General features: G+C 40.5%; 2 protein-coding genes across 4 annotated transcripts in view; one reads left to right on the top strand and one right to left on the bottom strand.

Moving 5' to 3' along the window:
* The window catches only part of LOC121919807 (protein FAM71C-like), a 1121343-nt gene that overhangs the window by 807787 nt on the left and 295480 nt on the right, over positions 1 to 18076 (top strand). The window lies entirely within an intron of this gene.
* The window catches only part of EFR3B (EFR3 homolog B), a 140316-nt gene that overhangs the window by 57530 nt on the left and 64710 nt on the right, over positions 1 to 18076 (bottom strand). For all 3 annotated transcript variants that reach the window (XM_042448688.1, XM_042448696.1, XM_042448679.1), the window contains 2 exons: positions 15466 to 15542; positions 14325 to 14452 (listed from right to left, as the gene is read on the bottom strand). In XM_042448688.1, the coding sequence (XP_042304622.1) occupies positions 14325 to 14452; positions 15466 to 15542 (205 nt within the window). The remainder of the gene's footprint in view (positions 1 to 14324; positions 14453 to 15465; positions 15543 to 18076) is intronic.

Raw genomic sequence — 18076 nt, 5'->3', positions numbered from 1 at the left:
GAGAGGTGCTCCTTATCACTGTTTCTGCGCCCTTCCTGCCAGATTTTCAATTTGGACTCTGCAGTTTTCAGTGCAGGTAATAAACCAAACTTTTCCAACTGAAGACTTTCCAGGTAGGAGCTGCAAAACATCCCCCTTGGCCTTGGATCAACGATGGTTTGATTCCAGTGCCAATTTAGCAACAGCATTTACATATGTATACTACTTATCCGTTAACTCAGCACTCTCTAACTGGTTTACAATCTGTAAGCCAATTGCCCCCAACAAGCTGGGTATATATTTAACTGAGCTATGAAAGGATGGAAGGCTGAGTCAAGCTTGGAGCTCTCCTTGGGATCAAACTCACAACATTGTGGCTGCAATTTAAAGCATGACTTTTTACAAGGAGCTGCTGAAGATTAATCATTGCATCCCAGTCTGTAAAAATGCAGGGTTGCAAACTGCTTTTATTATTTTAAAAGTCTTCTGAAACGTGGTGCTGGAGAAGAATTCTATGGATACCAGGTAGGGATAAAAAGACAAATGAATGGCTCTCGGAGCACATCAAGCCTGAACTTTCCTGAACTCAAACTGTTGTACTTTGGATTTACTATGAGATGTATGCCTCATTTTAATCCTGAGTAAAGTGGAAGGCAAACAGCTACAGAATTTCTTTATCTTTTGTTGTGGTTGTGTGCCTCCAAGTCATTTTTGACTTATGGTGAATCCAAGACAAACCTAAGGTACTGAACTTAGGTAGAAAAAAAATGAAATGCAGAGATATAGGATGGGGGACACCTGGCTTAAGGAGACTCCAAGTGAAAGGGATCTAGGATTCCTAGTAGATAACAAGCTGAACATGTGCCTACAGTATGATGCGGCAGCTAAAAAGGCCAATGCGATTCTAGACTGCATCAATAGAAGTATAGTGTCCAGATCAAGGGAAGTAATAGTGCTACTCTATTCTGCTCTGGTCAGGCCTCACCTGGAATAATACTGTGTCCAGTTTTGGGGATGTTGAGACCAAAGGAGGGTGACTAAAATGATATAAGGTCTGAAAACCATGAAGCCCTATGAGGAACGACTCAGGGAGCTGGGGATGTTTAGCCTGGAGAAGAGAAGGTTAAAAGGTGATATGATAACCCTATTTAAGTATTTGAAGGGATGTCACATTGAGGAGGGAACAAGCTTGTTTTCTGCTCCTCCAGAGAATAGGTCAATGGAACAATGAATTCAAATTACAGGAAAAGAGATTCCAGGTCAACATTAGGAAGAACTTCCTACAATAAGAGCTGTTCAACAGTGGAAGGTGCTGCTATCTCAGAGAGTGTTGGAGTCTCCTTCCTTGGAGGTCTTTAAACAGAGGCTGGATGGCCATTTGTCAGGGATGCTTTAATCAAGAGTTCCTGCATGGCAGAAGGGGGTTGGACTATGATTCTATGGTTCTATTATGGGGTTTTCGTGGCAGGTTTCTTGATAGGTTTGCCATGGCCATCCTCTGCATCTGAGGGAATGTGACTTGCCCAAGGTCACCCAGTGGGTTCCCGTGGCTGAGGCAGGATTTGAACCCTGGTCTCCAGAGTCATAGTCTAACATTCAAACCACTACACCACGCTGTCTCTACGAAACATAAAACGAATTTCAGGTTTAGACTTGGGACCCATCACCAAGAGCTCTTGCTGTGTATTCCAAAATTCAAAACACTTCTGGTCCCAAGTAGTTCAGGTAAGGGAAACTCAACCTGCACAAGCAAAACAACCTGCAAGCAAAGTTACACATTTTCTTGGGCTCAGTAGTAGCATGAGGGAAGATAAACTGTATTCACAGCATTTTGCAAAACCTGAGCCCTTTGTCTTGGATGCTCAAAATGAAAGACAGAAATGTGTAAACTGAGAGCAAAATTCCCCAGAGGGACAGAAAAGCAAACAAATAAACTTGGGCTTCCATTTAACAAAGACCAGGGGGACCCATGCTCTGTTCCCCAGCCGCCGCAATTGACGTCAATGGAAGACGCAGTGCCTTGCACTTTCCTTGGGGTTCAAGTGAGCCAAAAGGCAAAAAGAAATCACCTGTCAGAAGACCAGGGAGAAAAAGAAATGGAGCGCTCATTCGGAAATCTGGCCTCTTTTCAAGATAAATACACCACTGCCAGTCTTTAAAGAGGCTGAATTACGAGGGTCACTCAACAAGTACTTAGCCTCACCGCCCGATGGCGCTGCTATTACAAAAGTTTTACCATTGTGCAGTACATTCTTTTAGAAGCCTACTGTCAAAGTTTCAGTCAATTCCCTTCATTTGTTTTGTTTTGATAGCCTTTGGAAGCGAGCGTGTCGGTCGGTTTTACAAAAATGGAAAAAGAGCAATATCGTTCGATTCTTGTTTTTGGAAGGGAAAACGCGCAGCGAAATCAAAGAGCGCTTGGATGCTGTGTACGGTGACTCTTCTCCTTCGATGGCGACCATCAAGAATTGGTTCAATGAGTTTGTTCATGGCCGCATGTCGGTTTTTGATGAGCCACGCCCAGGTGCCCCGAAAACGGCTACTACAGAGGAAAATGTAAAAAAAATCCACGATCTCGTGTTGGCAGACTGCCGATTGAAGGTTTGCGAGATAGCTGAGACTGTAGGCATCGCAGAAGGAACGGTGCATCATATTTTACACGAAGAACTGGGCATGAGAAAGCTGTCGGCACGATGGGTGCTGTTCCACCACGACAACGCACCGGCTCACACCTCCGCGGTCATGGCCAAATTGGTCGAATTGGGCTACGAATTGCTGCCCCATCCACCATATTCCCCAGATTTGGCCCCCTGTGACTTCTTTTTTATTCCAAACCTGAAAAGGTCACTTGCCAGGAATAGATTTGGGTCAAATGAGGAGGTCATCACCGCCACGGAGGCCTATTTTGCAACCCTCAGGAAAACGTATTTTTTGGACGGGTTGAAAAAGTTGGAGCATCGTTGGGCCAAGTGTATCGAGCTAAAAGGAGACTATGTTGAAAAATAAATTGCCACTTTTCCAAAATTTTTGTTTTTCTTTTATAGGCTAAGTATTTATTGAATGACCCTCGTATATCTTTCTCTGTTTCTTTAGAATAGGCAAAGTGTGGCCAGGGTTGTTTTCCAACCCCAGGGTACCCCAAGTCTCAGAGATTGCCCCCCAAATATCTCCAAATGTGCATTAGTGAGCAGCATATTAAACAAACAAATATATAAATCTGAAACATTCCCTATTCAAAAAAGAAAACTGCCACCACTATCTACAAAAAAAAGTGGAAGCAGAATGTTCTTGTGTGCCTTCAAGTTTTTTTCCGACTTACGGCAACCCCAAGGCAAAGTTATCACTGGGTTTTCTTGACAAGATTTGTCCAGAGGAGGTTTCGCCATTGCGTCCCCTGAGGCTGAGAGAGTGTGACTTGCCAAAGGTCACCCAGTGGGTTTCATGGCCAAGGCTGCAAGATAACTCCCTTCTCCAATTCTCCAGTTATAAGCTGCAAATCAAATATATAGTCAATAATGGTCCATTCTCTTGAACTAACCTTCTCTTCTCCAGGCGAAACACACCCAGCTCCCTAGAGAAGAGAAGGCTAAGAGGGGGCATGATAGCCGATTTAAAATATTTGAAGGGATGTCATATCGAGGATGGGGCAAGCTTGTTTTCTGCTGGCAAAAGGGGGTGGACTGGATGACCCTTGGGGGTCTCTTCCAAGTCTAGGATTAATACTGAGGATGGAGCAAACTTGTTTTCTGTTGTTCCAGAGACTGTGAGGCTCAACAGACCGCCATTAACGCCAGCCTGAGGGCAAAGTCGGGGCATGGCACCCACATGACGCATGAACCGGCTCCGCTCCCAGCCCAGCGTAACGCCACACACCGCTCCACATGGCACATAGCATGACAGTGCTCCTCTGGTGCTGCATCTACATGGCACAGTGCCAAAGGAGTGTGGAAAAGCCATGCACAATTGGCTGTAATGCCCTTTCCAGGGTGCAAAAAGGAGCCGCTTTTTGCAGCTCTTTTTTGCACCACAAAAAGGAGAAATCAGGGCTGCACTGCCCCGATTCAGCACTAAAAGGGGCTGCCTGTCAAGTCCCTAAAATGCAGAACAGTGGATTCACACTACATTCTGCCCTTCCCTTACATGCGGGATCCGCTCCGTACCCCCTGCATAAGGGGAATTCCACGTATGCTTGAGCCCCATTTAAATGAATGGGGCTCATGCATGTGGTGCCATGGTGGCGTGTGTGTGCCATGGGCGCATGCACCATTACCCCTTATGGGGCGTGCTGCCCCTTTTCCCAGCGCAGCTTTCAGCATATGCTGAAAGCCGCATAAGGCATGTCCACATACGACACAGGTGCATTGTATAGGAAAAGAGATTCACCCTAAACATTAGGAAGAACTTCTTGATGGTCAAATCTGTTTGACTGTGGAAGACACTCCTTGGAGGGTGGCAGAGTTTCCTTTTTGGAGGTTCTTAAATTGAGGCTGGATGGCCACCAGTCAGGAGTGTTTGGATTGTAACAGGAGCCCTGGTGGCATAGTGGTTAAACGCCTGTACTGCAGCCACTCACTCAAAACCACAAGGTTGCGAGTTCAAGACCAGCAAAAGGGCTCAAGCTCGACTCAGGCTTGCATCCTTCCGAGGAGGGAGCTAAAATGAGTACCCAGGACCGGCGGCGCGGAGGGTGAGAGACAGCTGGGCGGGACCCTGTCAGCCCAAGGAACACCTTCCCCACTGTGCAGCTGAGAGAGAGAGCGTTCGGGCAAGGCTATTTAGCCGAGCCCCGGGAAACCAGCCTCTACCGGCGGCGCGGAGGGTGAGAGACAGCTGGGCGGGACCCTGTAATATCTTCTCTCCCAAAGCGCGCCTACTTCCGGTTGCTGTGGTCGTCCGAAGAAGGTCCTATCTCTTGTGATAGGTCTTCAGCAGAGTGTGGTGCTAGGTTGTGTTATAACACAACACATCCAAATCTCCCCTGGTTACAGGAGAGTCGGAGGGGTTCCATGTAGACTATTTGCCGTCCCAAGAAGAACAGAGGTTATTTCCACCGGGCCTGCTGTCTTCGGGATTAGGAAGTCAGGAACATACCTTAACTGCACTCTTGCAGCGTTTAACGTATTAGGACTGCCAGCAAATTTTTTTTAAGAAGTAGATTATAGTGCGTTGAAGCCTCTTATAGTCTGAAATTTTTGCCTAAGCTAATTGAAGTCTTCCACTTTGTGTTATTCTTTGTGTAAAGTGTTTAAAGAAAGTTGATTAGTGATACTAAGTGTAGTTTTACAGTGTGAATGTAATACTCTGTAGAAACATTATAGCAAACTTTGGCTGTTAACCTGTATTTTTTTTCCCCCCTTTTCATTGAAATGAAGAGAAATGGATTCTAAAAAGAAGACTCAAGCAGGGAAAGTTCAAAATTTACAACAATTAGTACATAGATCTTCAATAGAGCAACAACACCCCCCTAGTGACCAAAATCCAACAATGCTAGAAGAAATACGTAGAATTACATTGGAACTAGGCGAAAAAATGACTCTGTTACAAAAGGAGATGTCTAATTTTAAATCTGAAATGCGTCAAGAGATAAGATCGGATTTAAAAGAAATAAGACTTTCAGTGGATAAAGCTTCCTCAGAAATTACTAAAATTAAAGCAAAAATTAGCACATTAGAAGAAAAACATAACGAATATGGAAAAAATTTGGATGACTTAAATAAAAAACAGGCTCTCCAATTGGATGAAAATTTAAAATGGGAATATAAATTAAGAGAAAAATCCTTAAAAATTCGAGGACTACCCGAAGTAGAAAAAGAAAACCTTTATGAGACTTTAATACCAAAACTGGCTGAATTTTTAGATGTTGACTTACAAATTTTCCGTTTTGGAATCGAAAAAATCTTCAGATTAAACTCTCCAATAGCAAAACAGAAAAAAATACCTCGGGACATTGTTATAAATTTTATAAATAAACAGGTTCGCGATCTTCTAATTAGGAAACATAATGAAGTTCCGCTATGCATTAATCAGGCAGAAATTCAAATTTTCAGAGATATTCCCGTTAAAATTTTGAAACGGCGTAAAGATTATCATTTTTTGACTCTCTTTTTAAGAAAGGAAAATATATCTTATAAATGGCTAATACCAGAAGGACTTTTCTTCTGGTATAAAAAGAAAAGATATGAAATTAAATCTGTATATGAAGCAAAAAAAAGCATTAAATTTCCTATCAAAGGAACATAAAAAAGATCAGAGTCAGGCTAAGAAACAACAAGAAGAGGATAATAAGACTAAAGAATATTTTTTGCGCCATCCAAGACAAAAGACAGCATCAATAAATGAACCTGGCCAGAGTATGAAAAATGTAGACGTGGATAGTACCAGATTATTGCCTTCTACTAACAGAAATACTGAGTTAGACACAGATGTACGGGATTTAGCCCAAAAGGATAATGATGAGGAAGCAGATACTCTCTCTGAAGATGACAACCTTCCAGATAAAAACCTCAATAGAGACTCGGAATCAGAAGACAACCCACCGAATCTGAATGAATAAAAATTTGAAATTTACTTCTTGGAACGTAAAAGGTATAAATAGGCTGATAAAGCGGAAAAAAGTGTTCCATTTTTTAGAAGGTCTGAAAGGAGATGTCACATGTTTACAAGAGACACATGTTAAGAGAGGAGAATTTCATTTTTTGACAAACCCTAGACTAGGGCAACTTTTTGTTTCAGGTTCTGATAAAAGGAAAAAAGGGGTAGCGATTTATGTTAAAAACAGCTTAGATGTCTCAGAAGTTCTAAATGATAGAAATGGGCATTATGTGGGTTTAATAGCAAATTTATTGGAGCAAAAAATGTTAATTTTGGGTGATAATGCCCCAAATGAAAAAAAAGAGGTATTTTATCAAAAATTGTTGAATAAGGTCAAAGACATTGTCTTTGACACCGTAGTATTACTAGGCGATTGGAACGGGGTAAATGATCCTACATTGGATAGATTTTCCCACAAAAGTATTAATCCCAAGCAGGGTAAATTACCAAGATCTTTTTTTGAGTTGTTAGATTTCTGTAACGCATATGATATATGGAGATTAAAAAACCCATCTGCTAAAGACTATACTTTTTTCTCAAAACCTCATAATTCATGGGCTAGAATAGATTTTTTTTTAACATCGTCATCTCTCTGCCCAAAAGTCAAAGCAATAGAAATGCTACCAATCATTTTGTCGGACCACAAACCTATTGTTATGAATATTTGTGTTGGTAATAGAAGTAATAATTGGAGATTAAATGAGTTATTGTTAAAGGATGAAAACATAATTCTTGAAGCAAAACAGGCAATTAAAAATTATTTTAAAGATAATCTAAATAAGGAGGTACCGCCCCACATAGTGTGGGATGCAATGAAGGCGGTAATAAGAGGCTTCTTTATAAAAAAAGGAATAGAAAAAAGAAAGGACCGAAATAGAAAAATAGAAGAATTACAAGACCAATTAAGGAGTAAGGAGAAACAGCTACGGAATAAAGGTGCGGATAAGGAAATATTGAAAGATATCAGAATTATACAGAACCAAATCTCTCTATTATTAGTGGATCAGATAAATAAAAAAATGAGATTAACAAAGCAAAGATACTTTGAGTCAGCTAACAAATCAGGCAAACTGTTAGCATATAAGTTAAGAAATCAGTTACATAAAAAACAGATCTTAAGGATAAAGCATAATGGAAACTCATATTTTAAGCAAAGCGAAATTATGCAGATCTTTGTTAATTTTTATACTTGCCTGTTTTCAAAATGTCAAATTTCAGAGAACTCAATCAATAATTATCTGAGCAATAAAAATATTCCTAAAATAAGTGAAGAACAGAAAAACGCTCTAAACAGAGACATCACATTACAAGAAATCAGGGATGCTATACAAAGCAGTAAGAGAGGTAAATCTACAGGCCCTGATGGATTCCCATCTGAGTTTTACAAAACTTTTACAGAAGAATTAATAAACCCCTTACAAAACATAATAAACAATAGCCTACAGGGTCATATTCCTAACTCGTGGTCGGAATCTAACACTATCTTAATCCCCAAAGAAGATAAAGACTCTTCAGACCCAAAAAATTACCGCCCAATTGCGCTCCTTAATGCAGACTACAAAATTTTTGCATCAGTGTTAGCATCTAGATTGAAAAAAATTCTAAAAGTATGGATTAATCAGGACCAGAGAGGCTTCCTTCCAGGAAGAAAATTGAAAGACAATATAAGATTTTTGTTAAATATTATAGAATACCATGAGAAAAGACCTGATAAAAAACTAGCTCTTATCTTCATTGACTTTGAAAAAGCATTTGACCGTGTTAACTGGTTATTTTTGAAAGAAACAATTAAGAAAATGGACTTTGGATTGAATTTTTGCAAATGGGTTGAAAAGATTTATGAGAAACAATATACGCATTTAATTGTAAACGGGGAAAGATAAAAAAAAATTAACATTTTTAAAGGCACTAGACAAGGGTGTCCCTTGTCCCCTCTTTTGTTTATATTGATATTAGAGATACTTACCATGACTATACAGAAGGATAGAAATATAGAAGGGGTCAAAATTAAGGGTATGGAATTTAAGTTTAAAGCCTACGCAGACGATTTAGTTCTTACTTTAGCAAATCCAATAGACCACATTTCAACAACAAATAAAAAACTAGCACAATTTGGAGCCGTAGCTGGTCTGGTGGTCAATAGAGAAAAAACATCCATTCTAGTAATGAACTTGAATAAATCAGAAAAAGCAGCTTTAGAAACTTTATCTGGCTACCAAATTAAAGATAAAATAAAATATTTGGGAATTTGGCTAACAACAAAAAATGTTGGATTATTTAAAAATAACTATCTGAAGACCTGGCAATCAATAAAAAATGATTTAATTCGGTGGGGAAAAATAGGTTTATCTTGGCTTGGGAAAATTGCTACCATTAAGATGAATATCTTACCCAAAGTTATGTTTTTATTCCAAACAATTCCGATTATTGTTAATGATAAGCCGTTCAGAGAGTGGGATATTGCACTTCGCAAATTCATATGGGAAGGCAAAAAGCCCCGAGTCAGGCTAAAGACAATGCAGGATGACGTGAAAAGAGGTGGTATGGGTTTACCGAATCTCAAAATCTATTTTTATTCATGTTGCTTCGATTGGTTAATCGATTGGTTTAAGTTAAAAAATAGAGAAATCTTGAATTTGGAATCTGTTGATTTGGTTTATGGTTTACATGCGTATCTCTTCTACGATAAAATAAAAGTTAATAAGGTGTTTTTAGATCATTCTATAAGGAAGCCACTAATCAATGTTTGGCTCAAATTTAAACAACTAATTTACAATAAATTGCCATATTGGGTTTCAATCAACGAAGCTTTTTATAAAAATGATTTAATGCAGATTGAGAATTGGCTAACTTACAAAGATATGATTAAGGTTGACCCTATAACTAACAGTTGGAATTTTAAAACACAAGAGGAAATGTGCATAGAAGGGTCAACACTGAACTGGTTTTTGTTTCGGCAATTTAGAGAAAGATATATTTGTGATAAAAGACTGCTTGGCATTCATTTAGAACCACAAGAATTTGATAAGATTATATTTGCAGAGAGTCCAAAAAAAATTTCACTTCTTTATAAATTTTTGTTGAAAATTGAAATGTATGATGATTACGTGAAACCATCTATGATCAAGTGGGCCCAAGATTTAAACGAAGTGCTACCTTTGGACCAGTGGGAAAAAACTTGGACACACAGACTGTATCATACAATCTGTGCGGAAATCAAAGAAAACTATTACAAAATGCAGAATCATTGGTACCTCACACCCACAAAATTAGCTAAAATATACAAAAAGAATAGCCCAATGTGTTGGAGATGTGAAAAAGCTCCAGGCTCCTTCCTCCACATGTGGTGGAACTGTGAAGTAGCTAAAAAATATTGGATTCAAATTCACGTAATGATTCAAAAAATTTTAGGTTGCCAATTTAGATTAGACCCTAAACTTTACTTACTAAACATGATATTTGATTCAGAGTTAGAAGCTAAACATGGTGTACTTTTGTTTTACATGATTGCAGCCGCTCGGATAGTCCTCGCCTCAAAATGGAAAGAAAGAAGTAACCTGAGTTGGAATGATTGGTTGTTGAAATTACTCTCTTACCTGGAAATGGATAAACTCACATGCTTGATTAGGGATAAGGATTGGAGTAAAAGGAAGAAAAGCTGGACACCTTTGATAGAATTTATAACAGCCGAAGGCATAGTAAACAAATTTATTTGGTAGTCCAAGTAGTATAGAGGTCAGCCATAGATAGTGGAGGTAGATTTTTATTTTTACTTAGAACAGAGTATTACTCTCAGCCATTAAGAAAATAAGATAATATAGCTACTGTAACATGAATGTATATAGTAAACATGGTTATATATAGATAAAAGGAGGTTAGTTCTGTTAAAGAAAGCTCAGACTATGGATTTTGTTTAAGGAAGCTTACATGTTCGTTCCGGTATTGTTGGTTCTTGTGTGTATGTATGTTTGTTTTGTGACTCATTATATGTAAATGTTTTTTTAATCAATAAAAATATTAAAAAATAAAAAAAAAAATAAAATGAGTACCCAGACTGCTGGGGGCAAATTAGCTTACAGTTGTAAACTGCTTAGACACTGCTTAGGCGGTATGAAGCGGTATATAAATGAAGCCTGTTTGTTTGTTTTGTCTTCCTGCATGGCAAAATGGGGTTGAACTGGATGGCCCTGGAGGTCTCTTCCAACTCTAGGATTTTATGATAATCCTTCCCCAAACTACAAATACTGTGATTCCATAGACTAGAATCTGCTGCAACTGTGTAGTATGGATACACCCCTGAAGGGATTTAAGTGGTGCCCCCAAACCCCCTGAAATCCGAGGGACAGATGCATGGACCATTCACCTCCCTCCACCTAGAAATCTTTGCCTCCAACATCAAGCCATCATCTCTGGTGGGTCTCCTTTGCACACTGTGAGCAAAGCCTCATTAAAAGTCCTTTGAACACTGAACCTCTGCCATGACTTTGAAGGGACTGTCAGCTCCGATGAAAGCTGAGATTTTTTCAGCTTTGAAGTATCTCCTGTCTCTGTATGCTTCATAGATTTGCTTCTGGCTCTCCTCTTTCATGTGCTGGCAGACAAATGCCACCATCAAAGCACAAAAGCATACAGGAAAGAGACAAAGGGATATTTGCACTGTCCGATTTGCGTTGGCAAGGCCATAAAGGAATGCCTACCCAGAGCCACTGGAAAGCCACATTCCATCCGGAGTTCACCCAACATTTCTCACTGGAGTGGCAATTTATCTGCCATGACAGCAACAACCCTAGAAGGTGCCAAGCGCTGTGCCAATCAAACGCCCACGGCCTCATTAGCAGAGCAGCTGGACTTGCAAAAAATACAGGGAAAAGCAGGTGTCGGAAGAAAGGGAGCAGAGGCAGATATAGAATCGAGGCAGCCACAAAGCTGAGCCAAAAACAGAAAGCCAGCTGAGCTGAGAAAGTAGCATTGCAAAGGAATTGAGATTTGGGGTTTTTTTGCACCAGCTACAGAATTTCTTTATCTTCTAGAGAGTGAGCTGGGAGTGGACAACTATGCTTGGGTGGGTGAATAGGGGATTTGCACCCATCTCACCTTGTCAACCCTGCCAACACTTGCCCATCCATGCCTAAAATACTGTTGTTTTTTTCCAGATGTATATTAGCCAAAATGGCTCGCCTTTTGGTCATTAAAAAAGGAAGTATTTCCACAGGGGAAAGGTTTTTGTTTTTTATTTTTTAAATGAGAAGGTTTCTGATAAAATATTGTATTAATTTTCAAAACCTTAAAATAAGAAAGAAAAGAGAGCATGCATAATACAAATAACAAATACACATTAAAAACAACCTGTACAAATAACATGTATGCAAAACTAGTACATATACTATACGTATAAAACACCACTACAACACTAACAACACATGAACATGCATCCCCTTACACTTATCCCCACAACCCTAGTTACAAAAACAAGAACAAAAGCAAACAAAAAACTCTGCTTAAAATGGGAGGATTTCAGAGGCCACAAAATTGGCACATTTGTGGCCCATTGGCTGCACTTTCTTCAGGCATCTAACCCAGACCAGAATTCTGTTGTACATCTTATTCGGACCAGAATTTTGTTAGTGCGTTATGCCAATGTTTATAGGCTTGTGAAGGAGAAGGAAGCATGCAGGAAAAGGTCACCTCAACCTGAGAAGTAAGGAATGCATTGGAAAATTAAAACCAGAGGCAGCAACCTGTATTGCATGCTATAAGTCATGGATCTCCTTACATGTGTACAAAGCCCTGGTGTATAATGTTCCTCCTCCTTTCCTGTTTGATCTATTTCTTTGGAATAGGTTATATCCCCTATTAATGTGTTCCATTCATGAAACTCTTCCCACAGGTTATTTTGATGCCTATTAAATCATATTTGTTATCCTGTGATAGGAGGTCAAGTTCATCTTGTTTGTCTCACATGTTTTGAGCACTAGTATAGGCCACTAGCAAAGATCATGGGTGGGACCCTGAGGCAAGTCACTTTTTAAACTGGATGCAGAGCATCTCCTCTGAACTGTTATTATGTTATCGTTGTTGTCAATGCTACTATTTTCTTTCTTTATGTCCTCCCCCCCCCCCCCCCAATACAGGTCGATCCTCATATCCATGGGGATTCAGTTTCTCGGCTTAGTACAAAACCCAGAAACCATCAATAATAGCAAACCCTATTAAAATAAAGGATTTCTAGTACAAACATACCATTGAGTTGCATTGGAGGACCTAGAGACATCACTAGGCATTTTTCAGCACAACTCTGTGGTATGTATCCCTATTTTTTCAGCTGTGGATAACCTAAACCAGTGATATTGGTTCTGTGGATATGGGGGTTGATCTGGGATTCAAGGCAGCTGACAAAATAGGAAAACAGATTAATATAAACAAACAAACAAGCTTCATTTATATACCTCTTCATACTGCCTAAGCAGTATCTAAGCAGTTTACAACTATAAGCTAATTTGCCCACAACAATCTGGGTCTTCATTTTAGCTCCCTCCTCAGAAGGATGCAAGCCTGAGTCAACCCTGAACCCTTTTGCTGGTCTTGAACTCGCAACCTTATGGTTTTGAGTGAGTGACTGCAGTACAGGCATTGAACCACTGCGCCACCAGGGCTCCTTATATAAAGAATAAAACGCATACAAAATCAATACAGAATAAATTACAGTTGGCCATTAGTATCCATGAGGGTTCCGTTCCAGCCCCCGCTCGCGGAAGCCAAAAACCATGAGACCTCGAGCCCTGTGGTTTTTAATGGTGATGCGCAGTCGCGTGTACACACCCCCATTAGGGCCAATGGGGCTTGCCAAGGGATCCTGTAGCACCTTTGAGACAAACAATCTGTCAGGGATGCTTTGATTGAGAGTTCCTGCATGGCAGGGGGTTGGACTGGATGGGCCTTGTAGTCTCTTCCAACTGTACGATTCTATGATTCTATGAATAAGACCCCTTTACCTGCTTAAGATAACATATGTGTATGTTATATGTGTATGTATGTGTAACTGTGAACTTGCCATCCACAGATGGCAAGCCCCACTGCCCCTAATGGTGGTGCAGGCAAGCCATTACAAATCATGGGGCTTGAGGTCCCATGGTTTTTTGGCATCTGCAAAGGGGTCCAGATCAGAACCCCCATGGATACACACTCACAACATTGTGGCTGCAGTACTGGCATTTAACCACTGCGCCACCAGGGCTCCATATTTACTCCATTTTCCCTTTTCTGAACAGGGATCAGGGTTTTCTTAGGCAAGGAACCCTGCAGCCACACTGTTGTGAGTTCGATCCCAGGTCTCCAAGGTTGACTCAGCCTTCCATCCTTTTGTAGGTCAGTAAAATGCATACCCAGCTTCTTGGGGGCAATTGGCTTACACACTGTAAACCACTTAGAGAGTGATCAGTTCACTGATAAGCAGTATAGAAATATAAATACTACTGCTATTTTTCAGGCTAACACAGCTATGTCTTTTAGTGTCATCCTAAGAAGCCATTAAAACAAAGGATAAAAATTAACAAAACAGTCCACTAAGAAAAACTCATTCCAGCCAATTCCTAAAAGCCAGCCATAATAGAAAACTCTTGAATTGGCCATGGAAGGATTGCAAAGAGGGAGCCATCCTAGCCTCCCGTGGGAAGATGCTGGCCCCAGACCCATTTCAGTTGCCCACCCTTGCATTAAATCCATCCCTGAGGAGATTGCAGAGTAGCACTCCTTACCCATATCGATGTCTACTGACATCTCTGATCAATTTCTCTGACAAATAAGCACCAATCCGGTCCAGCTTCTCGGGAGCAGAGAGGGCATAGAAGGTCAGCTTTTCCATGTTGGTCTTTACCAGCCCGTCCTGAAAAAGAAAGAAAATGTGCTACTGGTCCTTTTCTGGGCAGAATCCAAATTGCTGGTCATGATCCATAAAGCCCTTTACAGCTCATGTCCAAGCCTTTGATTGTGTCTTCTTGCATGGCAGAAAGGCTAGCTGTGTCATTCTAGGATTCAGTAGAACTGGTCAGACAGCTTATTTCACTAAAGGCTGAGTGTGAATCTGTGGGCACAGACAACCTTTCGCATTTTCTCTTGACTACTTGTGACCGATTGAGAAGCATGCGATTTTGTGAAATAAAAACTAGCTTAGCAGTGCACTCATCTGTTAGTCTGTTCTTCTGAGCATTAAGATTTGTCAATTCGTATCTCCTTAGAACAATTAAAATTTCATACTCTATATTTAGCTGATCTAACATGATTGATAGCAGCACAACAGCCCAGACAACTAGGGATGAACACATATTTACTGTTGTTTTGTCTAGAGTAGATCCACTGAATCAGCATGACCTACATAGGTGCTGACTCACCATTCAACAGTTGATTGAATGGGTCTACTTTAGATGAAAGTAACCAACAGGATGGCAGCCAGTATCTCCCTATATGATCCAATATAGCAGTGATGCATGCCAAGTTTTGATACCAAGCAAAGTCTTGTGGAGGGCTGGAATTACTCCACCGCCCCACAATGCCAGCTGAATGAAAAGATGATAAAAACACTGTTCCATGGGATGATGGCAGCTTCAAAGTAATCAACAGAAGAAAGGAAGAAAGAAAAACCCATGCATAACATGGATGCACAACTCTCCTCATTCCTCTCATGCCTCATGCTTGGAAAGAACAGGTCATGCAAAAAGATGATTTGTCATCAACCTAATTGTTCCCTCATCCTATATCTGTGCATTTCACCTTTCTGCCCTAAGTGCAGTACCTTACATTTCTCCTTGTTGAAATTCACTTTGTTAGTTTTGGCCCAGCTTTCTAACCCATTAAGGTCCAGATTTACAAATCAAGATTTAACCAAGAAGTTTAGTCTACCTCTGGATCTTCAGGAAAAATGTTGTCCACCAGCCTCTTGTAACGGGGACGCAGTGCTCCGCAGCAGCCGCACACACCTGGAACAGAAAGGAGACCCTCAATTCAGTGAGCCAGCAGTGTTCATTTACAGTCACCCCTTCGTATCCATGGATTCTGCATCCTCACATCCAACCATCCACAGCCTGAAAATATTCCCCCCCAAAAGAATTCCTCCAAAGGTCGCACCCACCTTATCCCCCCAGGTTCCTATCCCACCATTTGTGAACCACTGCTCGAAATGACTTAGGACCTCGATACCTGAAGAAACGCCACCCATATCAACCATGGTTCAAAAATACCCACCAATTCCCACCACCAAAAGCAAACCTTGATTTTGCCATTTTATAAAAGGGACACCATTTTACTATGCCATTGTTTTTAATGGGACTGGAGCATCCCTGGATTTTGGTATCCCCAGACGGTCTTGGAACCAAACCCCAGAGGACACCAAGGGCCCACTGTAGTTTTAAAAGTACTGTAGTTTTAACTGCTGCTTTCACAGTGGTTTTAACTGGTGTTATATTTACTAAGTTTTTATCTTGTTCAAATTATTTCTGTCTTAATCTGGAAATGTTTTCAACTGCATGCCACCCTGAGATCCTATGATGAAGGGCAGGACAGAAGTCTTCTCATAAATACATAGATAAATATTGGATGCTTCATGTTTTGCATAACAAGGAAGGAAGGAAGGAAGGAAGGAAGGAAGGAAGGAAGGAAGGAAGGCCCTTCACCTAGAAACTTCCAAGACCTGAAATGCACTTTTTAAACTCACATAGTCCCTACTCTATTCAACATCAAAACATAATTCCTTTTTCCAAACCACAAGAGGACTTCTCCTGCTTACCCTTTTGTTTCTTGCTTATTTTTGGTCAAAATCAGCCCCCTGGATCCACCAAAGTTACTTATTTCATTTCATTTCTATCCTGCCTTGCTCACAGGAAGGGACCCAGGGCAGCTTACCTCAAGGCTAAAACTAGATAAAGTTAAAATCCTGATGCAAAAAAAGAATTAAAATGCCATCGAACACGTTATATGAAATGAAGTTTAAAAATAGAGCACACACCGTGAGCTACAGTAGACTCTGACGTGGTTATTTTCCTGAAATGTCACTGTATGAAAACACAAATAATAATTTGCATCTGTCTGAACAGACAGCTGCACTCTTATCACTAAGCCATGGTCTCTCCTTCACTTGGCATAATATCTTGGTGAGAAATGTAAACGCGTAACCTGACAAATCACTGTTTTTGCCTGGGCTCCAAACTGGCAAGTGGGGCAGAGAAGAAGAAAAACATGATATTTCTGGGACAGCCATTTTTAGCAGATGAACATACGTCCCACTCTTGACAGACAGTATTGGCTTGGAGATGCTGCTGGTGCTTCTAAAGGGATGATTCACAGAGGCACAGAAAAAGCAGCAAGCTGCAAAACACCCCCACAATGTTTTGCAAGTGAGAAGACAAGGTGAGAAATGAACTCTCCATCAATTGCACGGGGGAGAAGTAGACCAGACAAAGTACTCAGAGAAAAAGGATGCTCGAGGGAGTCCATTTATAGCGGCCTCAGTCGTGTTTTCCCTCTTTTGCAATTGCTAGCAATTTTATTTCAGTGCAACAGCGCACAAAGTCTTGAACTCTCCAAACTAAAGGGAAAGTGGATGTTTCTGAAAACCCTGCTGCACACCAAAATGGCATTTATGGTCAGTGGTCTTTTGCAGCCCTATCTCTATTGCTTCTTTCTTGAGTTAAAGCTGGATGCTCCTATGGACCTTATCACACGAGAGGAATCCTGAACAGAAACGGGACTTTGAATGTAGAAAAAAGCACAAATGCGGGAGATTTTTCACCTGCATTTCTCCAAAAGTGAAATAACACAAAAATAAAGCAAACGTAAAAGGGACACAAACAGCAGCTGTTTATTTTTGGGAAGTTCAAAAGTAAAAAGCTGCCATTTTTGTCCTCTCGAAATCCGCTTTATTTCTGCATTATTGCTGTTCTGGCTAAATGCCATGTGATAAACTTCCTGCATTTACGGGGTTTTTTCTCCTTTAAATCCCGTTTCTCAGCGGGTTTCTTCTAGTGTTATAAGGTCCTATGTCTAAAAGAAGTTACCTTCCTATTTATTTTAACCTTGGTATAAAAGGGTACCTTGGATCAAATACTGATCAGAATGGAGACTGCCATCAAGAAATCAGAAGACGATGAGGAATAGGAAGGGCAGTTATGGAAGAACTAGACAAAATCCTAAAGTGTAAAGATATACAACTGACACTAAAGTTAGAATTGTACAAGCAATCTTGTTCCCCATCGCCACGTATGGATGCGAGAGCTGGACAATGAAGAAACTGAATGAGAAGAAAACCAGCTCATTGGAGATGTGATGCTGGAGAAGTGTTGAAGATACTGATGGACAAGAAGACAAACAAATGGGACCTGGACCAAATCAAGTCTGAACTCTCATTGGAAACCAAACTGACAAGACTTAGGCTTCAAAGATATAGCTGTCTTAGTCTGTAGAATCAGTATGTGGAGAGATCTTGTAGCACCTTTGAGACTAACTGGAAGAAAGAAGC

Source organism: Sceloporus undulatus, chromosome 1 (genome assembly GCF_019175285.1).
Source record: "Sceloporus undulatus isolate JIND9_A2432 ecotype Alabama chromosome 1, SceUnd_v1.1, whole genome shotgun sequence".
Lineage (NCBI taxonomy): Eukaryota > Metazoa > Chordata > Lepidosauria > Squamata > Phrynosomatidae > Sceloporus > Sceloporus undulatus.
Note: the sequence above shows the minus strand (reverse complement) of the source record. Positions and strands in the feature narration are given on the sequence as shown.